The 20,746-nt window shown below is 35.7% G+C and overlaps 1 protein-coding gene and 6 non-coding genes across 11 annotated transcripts in view; 6 read left to right on the top strand and 1 right to left on the bottom strand.

Annotated features, from left to right (window-relative positions):
• Window positions 1–6,705, bottom strand: part of LOC110465628 (calcyphosin-like protein) — a 22,861-nt gene extending 16,156 nt beyond the window's left edge. For 4 of the 5 annotated variants that reach the window (XM_021521579.1, XM_021521581.1, XM_021521580.1 and 1 more), the window contains exons 1-3: window positions 6,610–6,705; window positions 6,358–6,504; window positions 3,008–3,185 (exon numbers count right to left, since the gene is read on the bottom strand). In XM_021521579.1, coding sequence (XP_021377254.1) covers window positions 3,008–3,185; window positions 6,358–6,491 — 312 coding nt within the window. In that variant the 5' untranslated portion in view covers window positions 6,492–6,504; window positions 6,610–6,705. Of the gene's footprint in view, window positions 1–3,007; window positions 3,186–6,357 lie in introns of all 5 variants that reach the window. The other variant, XM_021521578.1, reaches the window with a different exon arrangement.
• Window positions 6,706–13,107: 6,402 nt separating this feature from the next.
• Trnat-agu lies at window positions 13,108–13,181 on the top strand. The gene has a single exon. It is a non-coding gene; the product is annotated as a tRNA-Thr (tRNA).
• A 702-nt stretch (window positions 13,182–13,883) lies between these two features.
• Window positions 13,884–13,957, top strand: Trnat-agu. The gene has a single exon. It is a non-coding gene; the product is annotated as a tRNA-Thr (tRNA).
• A 2,316-nt stretch (window positions 13,958–16,273) lies between these two features.
• On the top strand, window positions 16,274–16,347 carry Trnat-agu. The gene has a single exon. It is a non-coding gene; the product is annotated as a tRNA-Thr (tRNA).
• A 670-nt stretch (window positions 16,348–17,017) lies between these two features.
• Window positions 17,018–17,091, top strand: Trnat-agu. The gene has a single exon. It is a non-coding gene; the product is annotated as a tRNA-Thr (tRNA).
• A 2,312-nt stretch (window positions 17,092–19,403) lies between these two features.
• On the top strand, window positions 19,404–19,477 carry Trnat-agu. Its single transcript has one exon. It is a non-coding gene; the product is annotated as a tRNA-Thr (tRNA).
• Window positions 19,478–20,196: 719 nt separating this feature from the next.
• On the top strand, window positions 20,197–20,270 carry Trnat-agu. Its single transcript has one exon. It is a non-coding gene; the product is annotated as a tRNA-Thr (tRNA).
• The last annotated feature ends 476 nt before the right edge of the window (window positions 20,271–20,746 follow it).

Below are 20,746 nucleotides of genomic sequence, written 5' to 3'. Positions count from 1 at the left end.
TTTTGGCCCCGCCCCTCAGGCCCCTGGGGGCGTAGGACTAAACCGGCAACTATTTTTGTTGACCTTTGTCCATGGAAGGTCCCTGCAAAATTTCATTGAAATTGGTTCAGGGGTTTTGGAGAAGAAGTTGAAAATGTAAATTGTTTACGGACGCACGACGGACGACGGACGACGGACGACGGACGTCGACGGACAAAAGGCGATCGCAATAGGTCACTTGAGACTTTGTCTCAGGTGACCTAAAAATTTGAAACTATATTATTGATAAATGTTGCAATAGTATGTTATACTATCGATATAGTTCCAAAAGTTACTGTACTCATTTATCTAGAATAAACTAATAAAAGGCATTGTAAATAAAACAAGGTTACCGGGAAGAGGTACATAATGTGCATTGAATGTGTGAAATATTGCGTGTGATTGATGTTACAGGAGAGATATTTCAACATACTCAACAATGACTGCAATGAACATCATTGATTGCATGAAGTATTGCATTAATGAAAACAAGAGGCCCAGAGGGCCTGTATCGCTCACCTGGATACCTAAGCAATCATGGCAAACTATTCTCCAAATGAGATCAAGGGAATATGCCAGACCCCAAGGCCAATCCTTGTAGCAGAGCTATATTAGATTGTTCATGCCCAGCAATTTTATGTATGGTTATGGGGTGGGGATCTCAACTGTTTCCAAGCTTTGACTCAGAAACTAGGTCCCTAGAGTTGTGGCCAGACCCCAGGATCGATTCTAATATCGTGACTGCATTTGTCTCTTTTTGCCAAGCATTTGTATATATAGTTTTGGGGTGGGGATCTCAACCGTTTCAAAGTTATGACCCAGGGGCCAAGTCTGCAAGGGTGGGGCAGACCCTGGGATCAATTCTAATGTCATGACTGCATTCGTCTCTTTATGCCCAACAATTGTATATATAGTTTTGGGGTGGGGATATTAACCATTTCAAAGTTATGACCCAGGGGTTAAGTCTCCAAGGGTGGGGCAGTCCCCAAGGCCAACCTGGAAGCATATGTGCAATCATCTCTTTATACTCAGCAATTGTATATATACGGTTATAGGGTGGGGCTCTCAACTGTTTCCAAGCTGTGACTAAGAAACTAGGTCCCTAGGGGTTCGGTCAGACCCCAGGGTCTATTCTGATATCATGATTGCATTCGTCTCTTTATGCCCAGCATTTGTATATATAGTTTTGGGGTGGGGATCTCAACCGTTTTAAAGTTATGGCCCAGGGACTATGTCTCCAAGGGTGGGGCCAGACCCTAGGGACATCCTGGAAGCAAATGTGCATTCTTCTCTTTATACTCAGCAATTGTATATATGGTTATATGGTGGGGATCTCAACCATTTCCAAGTAATACATTTTATTGGCCCCACCCCTTAGCCCGGGGGGTCAGCCCCACCATTTGTACAATTTTGAATCCCTGCCTCCCATGAATACTTCCGACCAAATATGATCAATATCCATGGCATAGTTCTGCAGAAGAAGTCATTTATAGCAATATAACCAAATTGCCCCCTTTTGGCCCCGCCCCTCAGCCCCCTGGGGGGTCAGCCCAACCGTTTGTACAATTTTGAATCTCCACCACCTAGAGATGCTTCCAGTCAAATAAGGTTGATATCCATCACTTAGTTCCAGAGAAGAAGTCACTTAAATCAGTATAGCCAAATACCCTATTTGGCACTGCCCCTCAGCTCCCTGGGGGGTCAGCCACACCATTTGTACAATTTTAAATCCCTGCCTCCCAGGAATGCTTTTGATCAAATATGATTGATATCCAGTGCACAGTTCTTCAGAAGAAGTCGTTTGTAGCAATATAGTCAAATTGCCCCCTTTTGGCCCCGCCCCTTAGCCCCCCTTGGGAGTCAGCCCCACCATTTGTACAATTTTTAATCACCACCACCTAGGGATGCTTCCAGTCAAATATGGTTGATATCCACTTCTTAGTTTCAGAGAAGAATTCGCTTAAAGCAATATGGGCAAATTGACCCCTTTTGGCCCTGCCCGTCAGCCCCCTGGGGGGTCAGCCCCACCATAATCACGGATAATGGTGAGATGCCCTAGAACACTTATGGGAGAAGATGGATTTTTAACTTTTTTCACCGTTATCTATTTGGCCCCATCCCTCTGCCCACAGGGAATCGTCTTTACATTTATACAAAATTAAGTTCCCTTTTCCGAAGAATGCATTATACTGAATTCGGTTTAAATCCCTCAATTTGTACAAAATCAAAATATTTTTAAGATTTCCCTTAATTTCCCCTATAGGGCCTGGCCCCATCTACCAACAGGAAGGGCTATATATGATTTAGTCCCCTTTGCCCAAGGATGCTCTACACCGAATTTGGTTTAAATCCTTCAATTCATTTATCCCTTTGTTCTCCCTAAAGGGCCCTGCTCCTCTGCCCCAAAGGAAAGCCACACCCTCCATTTTGATTTACACAAATTTAGTCTCATTCGCCCCTAGTTTGCTCTACACCAAGTAAGTGTCAAATACCTCTATTCATACAGAAGAAGAAGGATTTAAACATTTATCCCTATGTTCTCCCCAATGGGCCCCACCCATCTGCTCCAAGGGGAGCACCAACTTCCATTTACACAAAATGGAATCCCCCTTTCTTAAGGATGTTTTAAACTGAAGAAGAAGGATTTCAAAGATTTTCCTAACTTTCCCCTATTTGGCCCCATCCCTCTGCTGTCAGGAGGGCTACATCCCCTGTTTATACAAAACTGAGTCCTCTTTACCAAAGGATGATCCAGGCCAATTTAGTCAGATTTCCCAGAGCCGTTCAGGACCAGTAGAGTTTTAAATGAAAAGTTGACGAACGGATGCTTGGCGCCACACCCCAACATAAGCTTGCCGGTCCTTTAGACCAGGTAAGCTAAACATGTACTTCAAAACATATGTGATGACTTTTGCGGTAATAAATTTAGGCTGAACAGTCACCCCTTTACTGTTATCATCATTTAACAGACATTGTCAATAGAACTCACCCTCAAATTAACTAAGAACTCATCAAAGTCAATTGTTCCAGATTTATCTTTGTCAAAAACAGCAAAAACAGTTTTGACGTCGTCAGCATCCATTACAAGTCCAAAATCGTGGATGCCTTTTTTGAATTCGTTGAAATCTATACTTCTGCTCTGATCATCATCCATGATTTTAAATTGTCTGTAATAAACACAACATATATATAATGTTAACCAATGACCCTCGCTAACAGTAAATCATCCTATCCAACACCTCATTACTCTGATTTCCATATCATAATAGAACAATCAAATGAAGTAAAATAAACACGATATCTGAGATCGATACTGGCTCCTACCATCATATCATCTTCATTATATGATTGACCTTTTCTCTTCTTCAATCTGTTGGATTGAGTCATGTAAACTGCACATGTACGTTGTGGTATTTTTTTTTTTATCAAATCTTCATACTGCTGTTTATGTTCTTTCAGAGGTAGTTGTTGCACCTATTTACTAGCTCAGTTCCTAACGTGTAACAAAGGGAACCCAGATTAAAAAAAAAATCTCTCCATTACTTTCTGAGAAAAAGCCCTAACAAACTTTAACAATCAAAACGCAAGATGGTCGGCTGTCAACCATCTTTGTTACCCTAACTAGGGACCATGCTGGAAAACCTTCACTAAAACATTTGAGGAAAAGAGCTAACAAGAATTGTTTAAGGATTGATGGACAGAATGAATACAACTTACCACGGAAGAAGGGCAATATGACTTAAATGTTCTCTTCATTTTTTCACTTAATATCACAAGAAAACAATAACATTACAACAAGGGGCCGAGAGGGCCTGTATCACTCATCGGGACAATGAGGCAACTATCATCTAGGGTAAAATATTCTTATTAAATATAATAAATACTGCAACTATTTCCAAATACTGGCTCTGTCTTTCAGCAACTTCTTCCCCTATGAAGTGGGGTAGATTTTAAACATTTACCTCAATTTCCCCTATTTCCCCTAATCTAAATCTCAGATACAGGTAAATAGACATAAGTTATGTTATAAGGACAAAATCAGAGATGAATTTTATTATTTGCTTAAATGTTAAAAAGAGTTGATTTGTCAAATAAGGGATTTATTCCCAAATTACTAATGGTCAATTACATTAGGACAAACATTGAAAAATTAAAATACGAAATATTCAATAATAAAACGGATTTAAAAGCTAATTGCACCAGAATCTTGAAATATTGATAAAAATCAAACCTTAAAATGCTTATTAAACCTTTGTTATTATACTGTATGATTTGTTTATAATATAGTAGTGCCAGTATCATATATTTTAAATAATGTTTATTATGTCCACGATATAACTATTCTTTTTGGACATCATACTTTCAATTGAAGTATTTTTTTACCTGTAAGTGTTGATATACATTTAAGTGTATAGCGAGTAAGTAAAAAAGAGCTTGAATAGATTACAGTAACTTACATCATCCACAGGTTTGGGAGAGCCAAGCTCGTGGGAAATCAGAAGGTGAACGTTATCTTATAAATAAATTTACATGTACATATCTAAACATTTTAAACATCAGGTTATAGAATTGACATACAGCAGTTGAACATAGATACGCATAACTCTAGAAAGCTGTTTTAACACTCTTTATAATAGTCTTATATTTGTAACTTAATAGGATAAAGTACATATATTTAGCACAGACGATGTGTCCAGAGATGTCTGATATGCCCTAATTAACTTGACAAATTCACATAGGCTAAATGTAGATGTAGATCGATACTGATGTTCTTGTTAAGGAGGCTCCACACTTTGGCAATTAACCGGCACAATTCGTTGAAACTTTCATATAATGATTATGCAACTATGAATAGTTGGTTTTATGAAAATCTAAGCATTCCGATAGTTAGGGGGCTTTTTGGAAAAAATACAAAAAAAATGAGTTTTCATCAATTTTCTTAGTTTCGTTTTTTTCGGTGTTCGGAACAGTTACAACAATAAAAAAAGGAAAAGAAGCATTGCTCTACAAACTCTAATATAAGTTGAAATAACTTGTTTCATTATTGTTGTAAAATAATTACATTTTATATTAGGAAGTGAGAGTGAGCAAGAGGAGAGGATAGCATTTATTTGGGACTTATTCCACATTGGTTTGTACCAGGGAAATTATCATTGGATTCAACTTTTTTGCGTACACTATCATCGGAACGAAACCTTATTCTGATGGAAATATATTAATGGAGTAATGTGAGATCAAGTGTTTGATTCCGAGTGGACTTTGTGTGAAACTACCTGATATCATGGAGGTGTACGTTTGTGAAAAAATGAATCTACTCATAATTAATCCAAAATATATTTGAGACTTTAAAATAATATTAAGTTATACAAATGTATGAATGCATAATCAAAGACTTTTTCCAATTCCGTGGCCAATATCTAGTTTAAACATAAAACATTACAGCAACATCTACGCGGTATGCTAGTCCCAGCTGAGATCTATGCAAATTACGATGTCATAACAGCTTTTTCCCATTTGTCTCCATTTGTACACACACCAAGGTATAGCATTTAAATGTATGCATATTCTGATAAAGTATTATTTTTTATTAGACGTCTTGTTTAAGAGGGGGAATGTTAGCTTAGTTGAAATATTCACGACAAGTATACATATATTCACTACCTTTTGGTTAAAAATGTCCTAGTCCCTCCTGATGTTTATTAGAGTAAGTACAGTACGATACGGTATTACCCCAGGTAACGCTACGGTTTATAGAGCTCAAGCTCATTTATAATTAATGCAACATGTTTATGCAATAATAACTTCTGTCTACTATACTCAGAACAACATTATATAGTAACATATTGCGTATTCAACAACAAGTTATATACATTTAAATGTATGCATATTCTGATAAAGTATTATTTTTTATTAGACGTCTTGTTTAAGAGGGGGAATGTTAGCTTAGTTGAAATATTCACGACAAGTATACATATATTCACTACCTTTTGGTTAAAAATGTCCTAGTCCCTCCTGATGTTTATTAGAGTAAGTACAGTACGATACGGTATTACCCCAGGTAACGCTACGGTTTATAGAGCTCAAGCTCATTTATAATTAATGCAACATGTTTATGCAATAATAACTTCTGTCTACTATACTCAGAACAACATTATATAGTAACATATTTCGTATTCAACAACAAGTTATATACAATTAGCAAAATATGTTTACATGTAGCCTACCACAACATTCATGATCAGACTTGCCGTACGTAGTCTGTTTACTTTATAACTGGACCTTACTGTCCTCAGTCATTATAATGAACGAAAATTTTGAAATTCTATTTTATTGACTTACCGTCCGATTCCTTTAATTCCAGAGGCTCCTCTAGACAGACACTGCAGACGTAATTTTTCTACGGGATCTGTGGTTTTTGCAAGGTTTGCCTTGCATTTTTGCTTCAGTTCTCGGTTGCCTCGTTCTGTGGCCATATTTAGAGACTAACTGCAAAATTTGAATAGGATATTAATAACCTGTCACACTATTGTAACTTAACTTGTTACTGAAATTATCTTTAACTTGCTGTATCTATTTCAGATGTATCCTTACTTGATAAAAGTTGGTTAAAACCTCCTTCTTCGTCTGGCGCGGACAAAACGAAACGTGTTTATGTGTGTGTCAGATCTACTTCCGCCAAAACCTGCGTGGAGCGTGTTTGGCTGTTGCTATAGGAACCGAGGGAGCGATTACTATTTCAGTTGAACAAAACCGCTAATTAGCCTGCCAATATTAATATTGACATGTTGTTTTCTTTAATTCTGTGAGCTTTATTTAATGAACCACTATTGATTTCATTGAATTTCATTTGCTTAATATTGTTCTGGTTTTCGAGAATATGGATACATTTTACCCCTCAAAACAAACCTCGAAAAAGTGCGTTTTAATTAATATCTTCATTTTTCTTTATTTCTTTTCGATGATTCGCCAGACACATTAACATGCTTTCAATAGATTTGAATTAACAGTGGGGGAGGCCGAGGCACGTCCAGCCTAGCTGCGATAACGTAGCTTTCTGACGACGAGAGTTTTTGTTTATATATTGCGTCGTCAGAAATACCCGGCCGGGGCCAGCCGTGTTAAATTATTTAGAAGTCGTTCTTGCAGCAGGGAATAACGTACGTTATATAACAATATAGAAATAATATTTGTTTTATAAAATAATAACAAAATGGCAAACAATCAATCAAATCAACAAATCAAAGGTTTTATTTAAAATCGGCGCATATTGAAAAAAATACATTGATAGTACACAAACTATACAGATAAAACATGATGATTCAGTGTTACCAGTAACTTTCATGGTGGCTAGGTTTTTGTACTTTAAGCTTTAGGTGGAAACACTTTTTAATACGTGACGAATAAATATGTATACAAATGATGTTACATCTTCAATATTGCTTTACAGACAATTAAAATATGTTTATGAATTTCGTTAAATCATATAATATGTAACTTGATATTTTGCTATGCCTGTGGTTTCAACACTAAATTAAGTTGGATAGGCATACCAGATCATTTTGGTCTTAGTTTGGTTTCTGGTAAATAAATAACACCCTAGTCAATCATTCAAGAAAAAATATATTGAAACTTAAAACTGAAATTTTTAAACATAAGTGTTTATTATGCAATCAAAATGATCACCTACATGAAGTGGTACTTTCAGCTTGGTAGGATATGATTTTCTCTTACCCTGGTGTATCCGCACTTTTACCGGTGTGAGATTTCCTTGTCTCACCCTAGGGTTGAGACAAGCTTCACGTGCTCTTTGCACGTTCTCCACAATAAACCTGACGTCACTGATGTGACCCAGAGGAAGAACTACTTTTATGAGGTCACACACATACACAAGTTAGTCTGCTAATCTTGTCGTGTTTACATTTGACATTGATGGGATTGATTTTAAAATGTTTAAAATATGATGCGTGAACCGTCCGACGCATACATATAATATTAATACGCTACCCACGTGTTCTTGTTTACAAACAAAATGCTTCGTCTGACACTTGGACATGAACAACAGGGTAAGAGAAAAATAATCATTCACCCCCTCGGGGACGAGATAGGGGGATCTCAACTCTCGGGGGGATATTCTTAAGTTGCCAAAACACTCGGCAAAGCCTCATGTTTGGCAAATTAAGAATCTTCCCCCTCAGGTTGAGATCCCCCTTTCTTCCACACCTGACAGTTTTATCTCCCGTTTTGCCGGCGCTAGATTTATCTGTCTCCGCCCTAGGGTTGAGACGGGGGGGTTCCCCTATTTATAACAATGGTATGACGTCACTGCAATATTACAATGACGTCACGTCAACCCTGAATTTAGCACGTAACGTTATCATTACATTGTGTATATGATACACATTGGGGAAAACAGAGTAAGAGAAAAAGAATCATTCACCCCCTTGTGGGTAAGATAGGGGAATCTCAACCCTCGGGGAAAGCTTCTTAAGTTGCCAAACACGAGGCTTACACTCGGCAAAGCCTCGTGTTTGGAAACATAAGAATCTTCCCCCTTGGGTTGAGATTCCCCTATCTCACCCCAAAGGGGGTGAATGATTCTATTAATCTCGCACCTCAGACAGAGATCTTCTACGTCATACCCCATGCTAGAATTTTCTATCTCGTCCGATCTGTCTAGTACCTTTACGTGTCGTTTCGCGGAATTTTAACACTGCGATGTATTCATCCGCGTGTTAACTGCTTGAAATTGACAATTTGCATTATACATGTTCTGTTTTGTCGTTATATGTATAGTTTTGATGTTGTCAGATATTTGATGTTGTAGATAAAATATAATCCACACTGTGCAATACGTTGTAATATCTATGCAAGGACGGACCACTGTTTTTCGCGAAAGCATTCAAATGTAGCAAGTAGTGAAGAGGTCATTATCATTTGAGGCCCAAGGCGGGATACTTGTATTTTTTTTTTTTATCAAAATTGAATAGGTTTTTTTGGACTAAAAAGTGCGAGAAAAAAAATCAATTACCTGTAACTGAGCAAGATCGGGTTATCTCAGTCTCGGACTAAGATTCCGTAACATTCCAACCTTGGCCTACGCCTCGGTTACAGGTAATATATTATTAATCATTCCGTAGCTCATATTTTATAATAGAAAACTCAATATGCTATATATACATTTTGTATTAGACTGGCCACCAGCCCCTAAGTTTTTATGAAGAATTTCTCGACTGCATTTTACTACTAGCTTATCTCCCCCTAGTTTAGAACTTAGAACTCTAGAATCAGACATCCAAGTGATCAAAATTATTAGAGTTAGTTTTTTCTTAATTATTTAATATTCTAGAGACGGTGGCCAGTCTAATTTTGTATATACGTTACGCGTGGATGTCCGCTCTGGGGCGGTCTTAAATTTATGCTTAAGACGACTAACTTGTGGGCAAGAGTTGATGCACGAACTTGACCTTGCAGATTTAGAGCAATATCCTCTCACAACTTTGAACGGGTATCTGGTTTTTACTGGTATGGGACTAATGTTGTGTACTACATCTATCTGTACAGATAAACCAGTATTCCCATTACTGTACCAGGAGCAATCTTGACATCTTATTATTTCCACTTTATTTTTTTTATCTATGTTTTATTCATTTATTTTACAATTCTGTTTTAATCCTTAACGCATTCGATACCACAACTAGCTAAAATATCTATATTCTAAATAGCATGGGTTGTTTTCTTTCTGTTGAATACCAAAATATATTGTTTAAACTTATTTGCGTAAACAATAATATAAAACGACAGCATTCGAAATATCTATTTTTCACTTACGAAGCTCTATTTTCCATTGATTATAAATGACAAGAATTTAAATTTGTCTCGTTTCATTAACTCCTTTTAAGTCAATCATCTCCCATCCCACATATTGTCAGACTAATTAGACTTTCCCTAACCCAGAGCGTAAACGAGAGTTGTCTCTCTTCCCACACAGTTGTGCAAAATTGTAAAACAAAAAACCAATGCAAGTAAGTGTGTTGTTCATAATGCTAGTTCTCTTTTTATTTATTTTCACACAGATTGTCGGTGGAAATAAACACGTTTTTATCAAAGGAAAGGAAAGAGGGCGAAGGCAGAGTTGGAAAAAGGGATAGAAAGATAAGGTACCGATTGCAATATAGTTGTCCACTACATAGCACTTTATTTGATAAAGAAGAGGCTGTGAGGTCGACCACGAAGTCTATTTATGCTTTTTTATCAACCGTTGTTAACCACCTATATATATTTATAACTGTTTGACAGAACTCTTAGATTAGCTTACTCGGTAGAACCGCTGCGAGCGATTAGTCTATTGTAAATGCATTACTTTTTAAATTTATATATTTATAAATCTATTGATATATTTATCAAAATTTATCCATTTTTTTGTATTTATTCTATCTTTCATTCCTGCTCCGGCCACTAAAGATGACCTGATAACCCCTGCATGGTCAAAATGCCTTCTAAATTTTTCAAGTAAGAGGCTAAACGAATGAGTGGTATCCGATTGTGAAATTAACATACAATTTATTTAACCCCATCCATGAAAAACGAAATAACAAAATAAGGGGGAAAAAACAAAATGAAGTCGCAAAGAATAAATCTCAATAGTACGGACACTTTGGCCTCTAAGATGACAGACACACTAGGTTACGCCGTACTTATAGACCTCCAAGATGACAGAGGCACAAGGTTGCGCCGTATTTATAGGCCTTTAAGATGACAGACACACTAGGTTACGCCGTACGTATATACTTAAACTCCTTCTTTTTAGATGTTACCTTTTCTTGTGAGGATCAATTTAAAATCTAATATTCATGTCCTGCATAGATTTAATTTGAATTTTGATTTAAAATTGACTTCAATTGGGTTCCTTTTTTTCTTTTGGATGTTGAGACGTAAAGCGGAATAATTCTTACTTTACCAAGAAAAGCATACTGCAATAATCCTACATATCATGCTATTATGTGCATTTATTTATCTATTTCTCAATTATCAGACAGATTGAGCTACGCCAAGTTGAAGTAGATTGCACAAGGCCCACAAATCGGCTTTTGATATTCGAAAAAAACCATCGGACCTTTCCGACCATCGTTTGAAATATTCTTTCAGGAAAAAAAATATGAAAACCTTGGCGACTGTCATGTACAATAAGGACCGCCAGCCATATCTCTAACAAGCATAGACAAAAACGAAAGCAACTCGGTAATGGCAATTTCGTCAATAAATACCAGAACAAGCACTTTTAAGTTCCAAGCAAACAGTTTTATAATAACAAAATATCATTATTATGTCGGTGGCCATGAAATATACGGAACTGTAAAACTTATGTTTACATATACCACTAACATCGGCTAGAGCGACAGTCTAGTAAACTGGAGGTCGTAGGTCCGACTGCCTCTGGAGCCTCTTTTTTGTTTTATATCTTCTTCTTAATAAAGAATGATCGAAAAATCCCACAAAAAACTCTATCAACCGACATAGACAAAATGAACGAAAGCAAGTGACAAAATTATAACCAAGAAATACAAGAAATACCAACTCTCGTGCAGTCCGCGAATACAGTGTTCGAATAATAACCTAACATTACAAAATAATAAACATAAAAAAATACAAGTAAAGCAGGGTGAAATGATATTTACACATACTTATTTCTCGAATGATAACTGACACAATTGGTAATAATAACACATAACTTTATACGTTATACAGGGTATTGTTCAACTATTCCACTGGGCCAGGTAACTGGGCTACGCAGTCCTAATGCAAGCCCTTACATTTGAGACCTATTCACTTGTTTACTCTCATTATGAAAGGCATGCACCATGCTTTGCATGCAATTTTTGAATGTTTCGCAGACAAATTGGTGTTTCATGGAAACAAAGTCAGTTCAGTTTTGACTGTGAAACATGGAGGATTTAAGCAGTGACAAGGAAATTTTCTCACACTAACTAAAACCACCACTAACCTTGACCTGAAAAGTGATATCTGTTCTGACATTTCAAGTGCAAATGAGTCAGAAGAACTTGTAAAGACAACGCAGGAAGCTGAACAACATTTTGTGGAGAAAAAAAAAAATTAATCCAAAAATTTCAGACTTTTAATTATGAAAAAATTGAAAGTCTTCTGAAGGAAACTGCATCCTAAAAGGACCATTGTCAGTCTGATTGAGCAGTCCGATATTTTGAGGCATGGAAAGCTGATTATTACAAAAATGGGTGAATCAGAGGAAAGTGTGAAGAAAGTACAAGGGAGACTTGGTTTATGTCATACAGATCTTGATGTCGATTTAGGGAGATTAATAACATAGATACACAAGAAATATGGGTCAGAGTATCAAGAGAATATCTTGTATGAAACTATTGCTGGCATTCAGTATCGTCTGAAACTGAAATGTTAATAATATAGTTATCTCCCTTTTCAAGGTACATATACACATGAAAAGTGAACTTCCTGTCGGATTACTGGATAGTTTTGATTTTTTTTCAATATGAAATTGTTTCAAATCAAAATTGCAAAATGTTAACATCATGTCTTGTTTTATATTTTATTTCCAGGTTTAGAACATTTTTGTATTGTCATCTCTTCTGTGGAATAGTTCATGGTTTTACTGTGGAAAAGTAACAAACTATTCTACAGTAAATCGACTATTCATCAGTAGTAGGTGATATTAGTAGATATTTGCTCAACTACACTTCATGCAAGAACAATAGATGACGTCACAGCCATGTTTTAATGAAGTACGACGCTGTTAGAGACATCGTCAGCTGGTCGGACTATTTAATGGATTATCAAATGATGTCTATTCACATCACAACTTCCAATTAATCACCAATGTCAACAAACGGTAGTGTAAAAAAAACACGAAAGCATACAACAGCTTGGAATGAAACGTCGATATAGTATATAGCTCCAGGAACAGGTCAACATAAATATGTAATGCTCTTTTATCGACACGTGGGGAACAACTCTTAATTTATTCATTCAATATTATTTATGATGATGCAATAGATAAGGAACTTTACGTATGATATATGACATTCTGGCGTTCATATCGGCTCCATAGCTCAGTTGGTTAGAGCGCCAGTCTAGTAAACTGGAGGTCGAGTGTTCGACTCCCTCTGGAGCCTCTTTTGTTTTATATTTCGTAATAGCGATCGACCATGCATACAACTGCATAGACAGTGTTGAAGAAAGACAAAATGAAAGAAAACAAGTTATAAAATCCAAAAAACAACAACTCAGTTTTCGTCATTTAGCACACCACCTTAATGCCTTGGAACTGTATTTCAGAATTACAAGCTAATATCATCTGCTATGCTGGTTGCCAAAATGTTGATAAAGCCGAATAGATATCTGACCAGGTGGGAGAAGAATAAGGAAATATCTAAAATATATTCCTCATATTTCAATGTAAGCGTTTGATTTCAATGTACGTGTTTGAATAACCAGTCCATTTCGATGTGGTATCTTTTTTTGCAGTTCATTTCACTGACACTCATTAGCTTATTTCGTTTGTAATGTTCTGTTGTGTTTTGGAAATGTTGGTAATACAGTATATTTCAACTCAAAGAAGTAATTTCAGTTGAACATTATTAAAAACGACAAAAAGATGTATTTTAATATATAACGATAGTTTGCAGATCTGTCTTTTATACCCATGTAGATAAAAAAAAACGCTTTATATAACTCTTTGTGAGTGTATAATTCCGTAAAATAAACCCCCGGGAAACTAATACACGTCGATTTAAATGTTCATTCAATGTTACATGCGTTACAATATACATAGGCAAGATATTTTACCTGTCATATGTGGATATGATATCGATATCGGCTCCATAGCTCAGTTGATTAGAGCGCCAGTCTAGTAAACTGGAGGTCGAGAGTTCGACTCTCTCTGGAGCCTTTTTTTGTGTTTTATATTGAAAATAGGTAAAACCTGCAATAACAGGAGAGACAAGGGATAAAACGAGTTAGAAACATAAAAAACGAACTTTCGTCAATAAATACCAGAACAAGCACTTTTAAGTTCCAAGCAAACAGTTTTATAATAACAAAATATAATTATTATTTCGGTGGCCATAATATATACAGAAATTAAAAAATTATGTTTGCATATACCACTAACATCGGCTAGAGCGACAGTCTAGTAAACTGGAGGTCGTAGGTCCGACTGCCTCTGGAGCCTCGTTTTTGTTTTATATCTTCTTCTTAATAAAGAATGATCGAAAAAACCCACAAAAAAACTCTATCAACAGACATAGACAAAATGAACGAAAGCAAGTGACAAAATTATAACCAAGAAATACAAGAAATACCAACTCTCGTGCAGTCCGCGAATACAATGTTCGAATAATAACCTAACATGTAAACATTACAAAATAATAAACATTAAAAAATACAAATAAAGCAGGGTGAAATGATATTTACACATACTTATTTTTCGAATGATAACTGACACAATTGGTAATAATAGCACATAACTTTATACATTATACAGGGTATTGGTCAGCTATTCCATTGGTCCAGGTAACTGGGCTACGCAGTCCTAATGCAAGCCCTTACATTTGAGGCCTATCCACTTGTTTACTCTCATTATGAAAGGCATGCACCATGCTTTGCATGTCATTTTTGAATGTTTCGCAGACAAATTGGTGTTTCATGGAAACAAAGTCAGTTCAGTTTTGACTGTGAAACATGGAGGATTTAAGCAGTGACAAGGAAGTTTTCTCACACTAACTAAAACCACCACTAACTTTGACCTGAACAGTGATATCTGTTGTGACATTTCAAGTGCAAGTGAATCAGAAGAACTTGTAAAGATAACGCAGGAAGCTGAACAACATTTTGTGGAGAAAGAAAAAAATATCCAAAATTTCAGACTTTTAATTATGAAAAAAATGAAAGTCTTCTGAAGGAAACTGCATCCTTAAAGGACCATTGCAAGATCTGATTGAACAGTCCGGAATTTTAAGGCATGGAAGGCTGATTCTTACAAAAAAGGGTGAATCAGAGGAAAATGTGGAGAAAGTACAAGGGGGATTTGGTTTATGTCATACAGATCTTGATGTCGAATTAGGGAGATTAATAACATAGATACACAAGAAATATGGGTCAGAGTATCAAGAGAATATCTTGTATGAAACTATTGCTGGCATTCAGTATCGTCTGAAACTGAAATTTTAATAATATAGTTATCTCCCTTTTCAAGGTACATATAAACATGAAATGTAAACTTCCTGATGGATTACTGTATAGTTTTGATTTTTTTTATTATGAAATTGTTTCAAATCAAAATTGCAAAATGTTAACATCATGTCTTGTTTTATATTTTATTTCCAGGTTTAGAAAAATTTTGTATTGTCATCTCTTCTGTGGAATAGTACATGGTTTTACTGTGGAAAAGTAACAAACTATTCTACAGTAAACCGACTATTCATCAGTAGTAGGTGATATTAGTAGATATTTACCTCAACTACACTTCATGCAAGAACAATAGATGACGTCACCGCCATGTTTTAATGAAGTACGACGCTGTTAGAGACATCGTCAGCTGGTCGGACTATTTAATAGATTATCAAATGATGTCTATTCACATCACAACGTCCAATTAATCACCAATGTCAACAAACGGTAGCGTAAAAAAAAGCATACAACAGCTTGGAATGAAACGTCGATATAGAGTTCAGAACACAACGTAAGACATTTACTAGTCGGTTCGTTTCTATTTACTGTTTCGATTAGGACGTGCATTTGAATGCAAGGGTGTGAATGATGGATGGTATATTTCAATGTAGGATTGTTTTAGTTTTTGTAACACGTACTCAACAATCATATTGTATTTTGACAATAAACTCCTTTTTTCCTCTCTCAACAAAACGGAAATCTTAATTGTTTTGATCGGGAAGTATGTGTAAGCGACACAATAGCGTTGTGACGTAAATATGCTGTACGTATTATCCACATAGAAGCGTAGCCCCACGCTACGTAAATGTTGACCCATATGAAATATATACCACTAAATATAACCTCTATCTATTTATTACAAAGTAAGACCGTGCGATAAGAATATATAGCTCCAGGAACAGGTCAACATGAATATGTAATGTTCTTTTATCGACGCGCGGGGAACAACTCTTAATTTATTAATTCAATATTATTTATGATGATGCAATATATAAGGAACTCTACGTATGATACATAACTTTCTGGCGTTCATATCCGCTCCATAGCTCAGTTGGTTAGAGCGCCAGTCTAGTAAACTGGAGGTCGAGGGTTCGACTCTCTCTGGAGCCTCTTTTGTTTTACATTTCCTAACAGCGATCGACCATGCATAAACTGCATAGACAGTGTTTAAAAAAGACAAAATGAAAGAAAACAAGTTATAAAATCCAAAAAACAACAACTCAGTTTTCGTCATTTAGCACACCACCTTAATGCCATGGACGTTTATTTTAGAATTACAAGCTAATATCATCTGCTATGCTAGTTGCCAAAATGTTGATAAAGCCGAATAGATAACTGATCAGGTGGGAGAAGAATAAGGAAATATCTAAAATATGTTCCTCATATTTCAATGTAAGCGTTCGATTTCAATGTACGTGTTTGAATAACCAGTACATTTCGATGTGGGTTTTTTTTCCAGTTCATTTCACTGACACTCATTAGCTTATTTCGTTTGTAATGTTCTTGTAACTTGTACCTCACCCTGTTGATGTGTTTTGGAAATGTTGGTAATACAGTATATTTCAACTCAAAGAAGTTATTTCAATTGAACATTATTAAAAAGGACAAAAATATGTATTTTAATATATAACGATAGATTGCAGATCTGTCTTTTATACCCATGTAAATAAACAACGCTTTATATAACTCTTTGTGAGTGTACAATTCCGTAAAATAAACCCCCGGGAAACTAAATAGGCAAGATATGTAACCTGTCATATGTAGATATGCTATCGATATCGGCTCCATAGCTCAGTTGGTTAGAGCGCCAGTCTAGTAAACTGGAGGTCGAGAGTTCGACTCTCTCTGGAGCCTTTTTTTGTTTTATATTGAAAATAGGTAAAACATGCAATCACAGGAGAGACAAGGAATAAAACGAGTTAGAAACATAAAAACCGAACTTTCGTCAATAAATACCAGAACAAGCACTTTTAAGTTCCAAGCAAACAGTTTTATAATAACAAGATATAATTATTATGTCGGTGGCCATAATATATACGGAACTTTAAAATGTATGTTTACATATGCCACTAACATCGGCTATAGTGACAGTCTAGTAAACTGGAGGTCGTAGGTCCGACTGCCTCTGGAGCCTCGTTTTTGTTTTATATCTTCTTCTTAATAAAGAATGATCGAAAAAACCCACACAAAAAAACTATCAACCGACATAGACAAATTGAACGAAAGTAAGTGACAAAATTATATCCAAGAAATACAAGAAATATCAACTTTCGTGCAGTCCGCAACTACAATGTTCGAATACTAACCTAACATGTAAACATTACAAAGTAATAAACATATAAAAAATACAAATAAAGCAGGGTAAAATGATATTTACACATACTTATTTTTCGAATGATAACTGACACAATTGGTAATAATAACACATAAATTTATACATTACACAGGGTATTCCACTGGTCCAGGTAACTGGGCTACGCAGTCCTAATGCAAACCCTTACCTTTGAGGCCTATTAACTTGTTTACTCTCATTATGAAAGGCATGCACCATGCTTTGCATGCAATTCTTGAATGTTTCGCAGACAAATTGGTGTTTCATGGAAACAAAGTCAGTTCAGTTCTGACTGTGAAACATGGAGGATTTAAGCAGTGACAAGGAATTTTTTCTCACACTAACTAAAACCATTACTAACTTTGACCCGAAAAGTGATATCTGTTCTGACATTTCAAGTGCAAGTGAATCCGAAGAACTTGTAAAGATAACGCAGGAAGCTGAACAACATTTTGTGGAGAAAGAAAAACATAATCTAAAATTTCAGACTTTTAATTATGACAAAATTGAAAGTCTTCTGAAGGAAACTGCATCCTAAAAGGACCATTGCAAGATCTGATTGAACAGTCCGAAGTTTTGAGGCATGGAAAGCTGATTATTACAAAAATGGGTGAATCAGAGGAAAGTGTGGAGAAAGTACAAGGGAGACTTGGTTTATGTCTGATACAGATGTTGATGGCAATTTAGGGAGATTAATAACATAGATACACAAGAAATATGGGTCAGAGTATCAAGAGAATATCTTGTATGAAATTATTGCTGGCATTCAGTATCGTCTGAAACTGAAATTTTAATAATATAGTTATCTCCCTTTTCAAGGTACATATAAACATGGAATGTGAACTTCCTGTGGATTACTGGATAGTTTTGATTTTTTTCATTATGAAATTGTTTCAAATCAAAATTCCAAAATGTTAACATCATGTCTTGATTAAATTTTATTTCCAGGTTTAGACAATTCTTGTAATGTCACCTTCTCCTGTGGAATAGTTCATGGTTTTACTGTGGAAAAGTTACAAACTATTCTACAGTAAACTGACTTTTCCACAGTAGTAGGTGATATTAGTAGAGATTTGCCTCAACTACACTTCATGCAACAACAATGGATGACGTCACAGCCATGTTTTAATGAAGTACGACGCTGTTAGAGACATCGTCAGCTGGTCGGACTATTTAATAGATTATCAAATGATGTCTATTCACATCACAACGTCCAATTAATCACCAATGTCAACAAACGGTAGTGTAAAAAAAACCCAAAGCATACAACAGCTTGGAATGAAACGTCGATATAGTGTTCAGAACTCAACGTAAGAGATTTACTAATCAGTACATTTCTATTTGCTATTTCGATTAGGACGTGCATTTGAATGCAAGGGTGTGAATGCTGGATAGTATATTTCAATGTAGGATTGTTTTAGTTTTTGTAACACGTACTCAACAATTATATTGTATTTTGGCAATCAATTTCTTTTTTTCCACTCAACTAAACGGAGATCTTAATTGTTTTAATCGGGAAGTATGTGTAAGCGACACAATAGCGTTGTGACGTAGATATGCTGTACGTATTATCCACATAGAAGCGTAGCCCCACGCTACGTAAATGTTGACCCATATGAAATATATACCACTAAATATAACCTCTATCTATTTATTACAAGGTAAGACCGTGCGATAAGAATATATAGCTCCAGGAACAGGTCAACATGAATATGTAATGTTCTTTTATCGACGCGCGGGGAACAACTCTTAATTTATTAATTCAATATTATTTATGATGATGCAATATATAAGGAACTTTACGTATGATACATAACTTTCTGGCGTTCATATCGGCTCCATAGCTCAGTTGGTTAGAGCGCCAGTCTAGTAAACTGGAGGTCGAGGGTTCGACTCTCTCTGGAGCCTCTTTTGTTTTACATTTCCTAACAGCGATCGACCATGCATAAACTGCATAGACAGTGTTTAAGAAAGACAAAATGAAAGAAACAAGTTATAAAATCCAAAAAACAACAACTCAGTTTTCGTCATTTAGCACACCACCTTAATGCCCTGGACGTTTATTTTAGAATTACAAGCTAATATCATCTGCTATGCTGGTTGCCAAAATGTTGTTAAAGCCGAATAGATATCTGACCAGGTGGGAGAAGAATATGGAAATACCTAAAATATATTCCTCATATTTCAATGTAAGCGTTCGATTTCAATGTACGTGTTTGAATAACCAGTACATTTCGATGTGGTTTTTTTTTCCAGTTCATTTCACTGACACTCATTAGCTTATTTCGTTTGTAATGTTCTTGTAACTTGTACCTCACCCTGTTGATGTGTTTTGGAAATGTTGGTAATACAGTATATTTCAACTCAAAGAAGTTATTTCAATTGAACATTATTAAAAACAACCAAAATATGTATTTTAATATAAAACGATACTTTGCAGATCTGTCTTTTATACCCATGTAAATAAACAATGCTTTTAAATAACTCTTTGTGAGTGTATAATTCCGTAAAATAAACCCTCGGGAAACTAATACACGTCGATTTAAATGTTCATTCAATGTTACATGCGTTACAATATACATAGGCAAGATATGTAACCTGTCATATGTAGATATGATATCGATATCGGCTCCATAGCTCAGTTGGTTAGAGCGCCAGTCTAGTAAACTGGAGGTCGAGAGTTTGACTCTCTCTTTAGCCTTTTTTTGTTTTTTATTGAAAATAGGTAAAACATGCAATCACAGGAGAGACAAGGAATAAAACGAGTTAGAAACATAAAAACCGAACTTTCGTCAATAAATAACAGAACAAGCAGTTTTAAGTTACAAGCAAACAGTTTTATAATAACAAAATATAATTATTATGTCGGTGGCCATAATATATACGGAACTTTAAAATTTATGTTTACATATACCACTAACATCGGCTAAAGCGACAGTCTAGTAAACTAGAGGTCGTAGGTCCGACTGCCTCTGGAGCCTGGTTTTTGTTTTATATCTTCTTCTTAATAAAGAATGATCGAAAAAAAAAAAAAAAACTATCAACCGACATAGACAAAATGAACGAAAGCAAGTGACAAAATTATATCCAAGAAATACAAGAAATACCAACTCTCGTGCAGTCCGCGACTACAATGTTCGAATACTAATCTAACATGTAAACATTACAAAATAATAA

Source organism: Mizuhopecten yessoensis, unplaced genomic scaffold (assembly GCF_002113885.1).
Source record: "Mizuhopecten yessoensis strain PY_sf001 unplaced genomic scaffold, ASM211388v2 scaffold11095, whole genome shotgun sequence".
Classification (NCBI taxonomy): domain Eukaryota; kingdom Metazoa; phylum Mollusca; class Bivalvia; order Pectinida; family Pectinidae; genus Mizuhopecten; species Mizuhopecten yessoensis.
The sequence above is the reverse complement of the archived record's forward strand: the minus strand, read 5'-3'. Positions and strand labels throughout refer to the sequence as shown.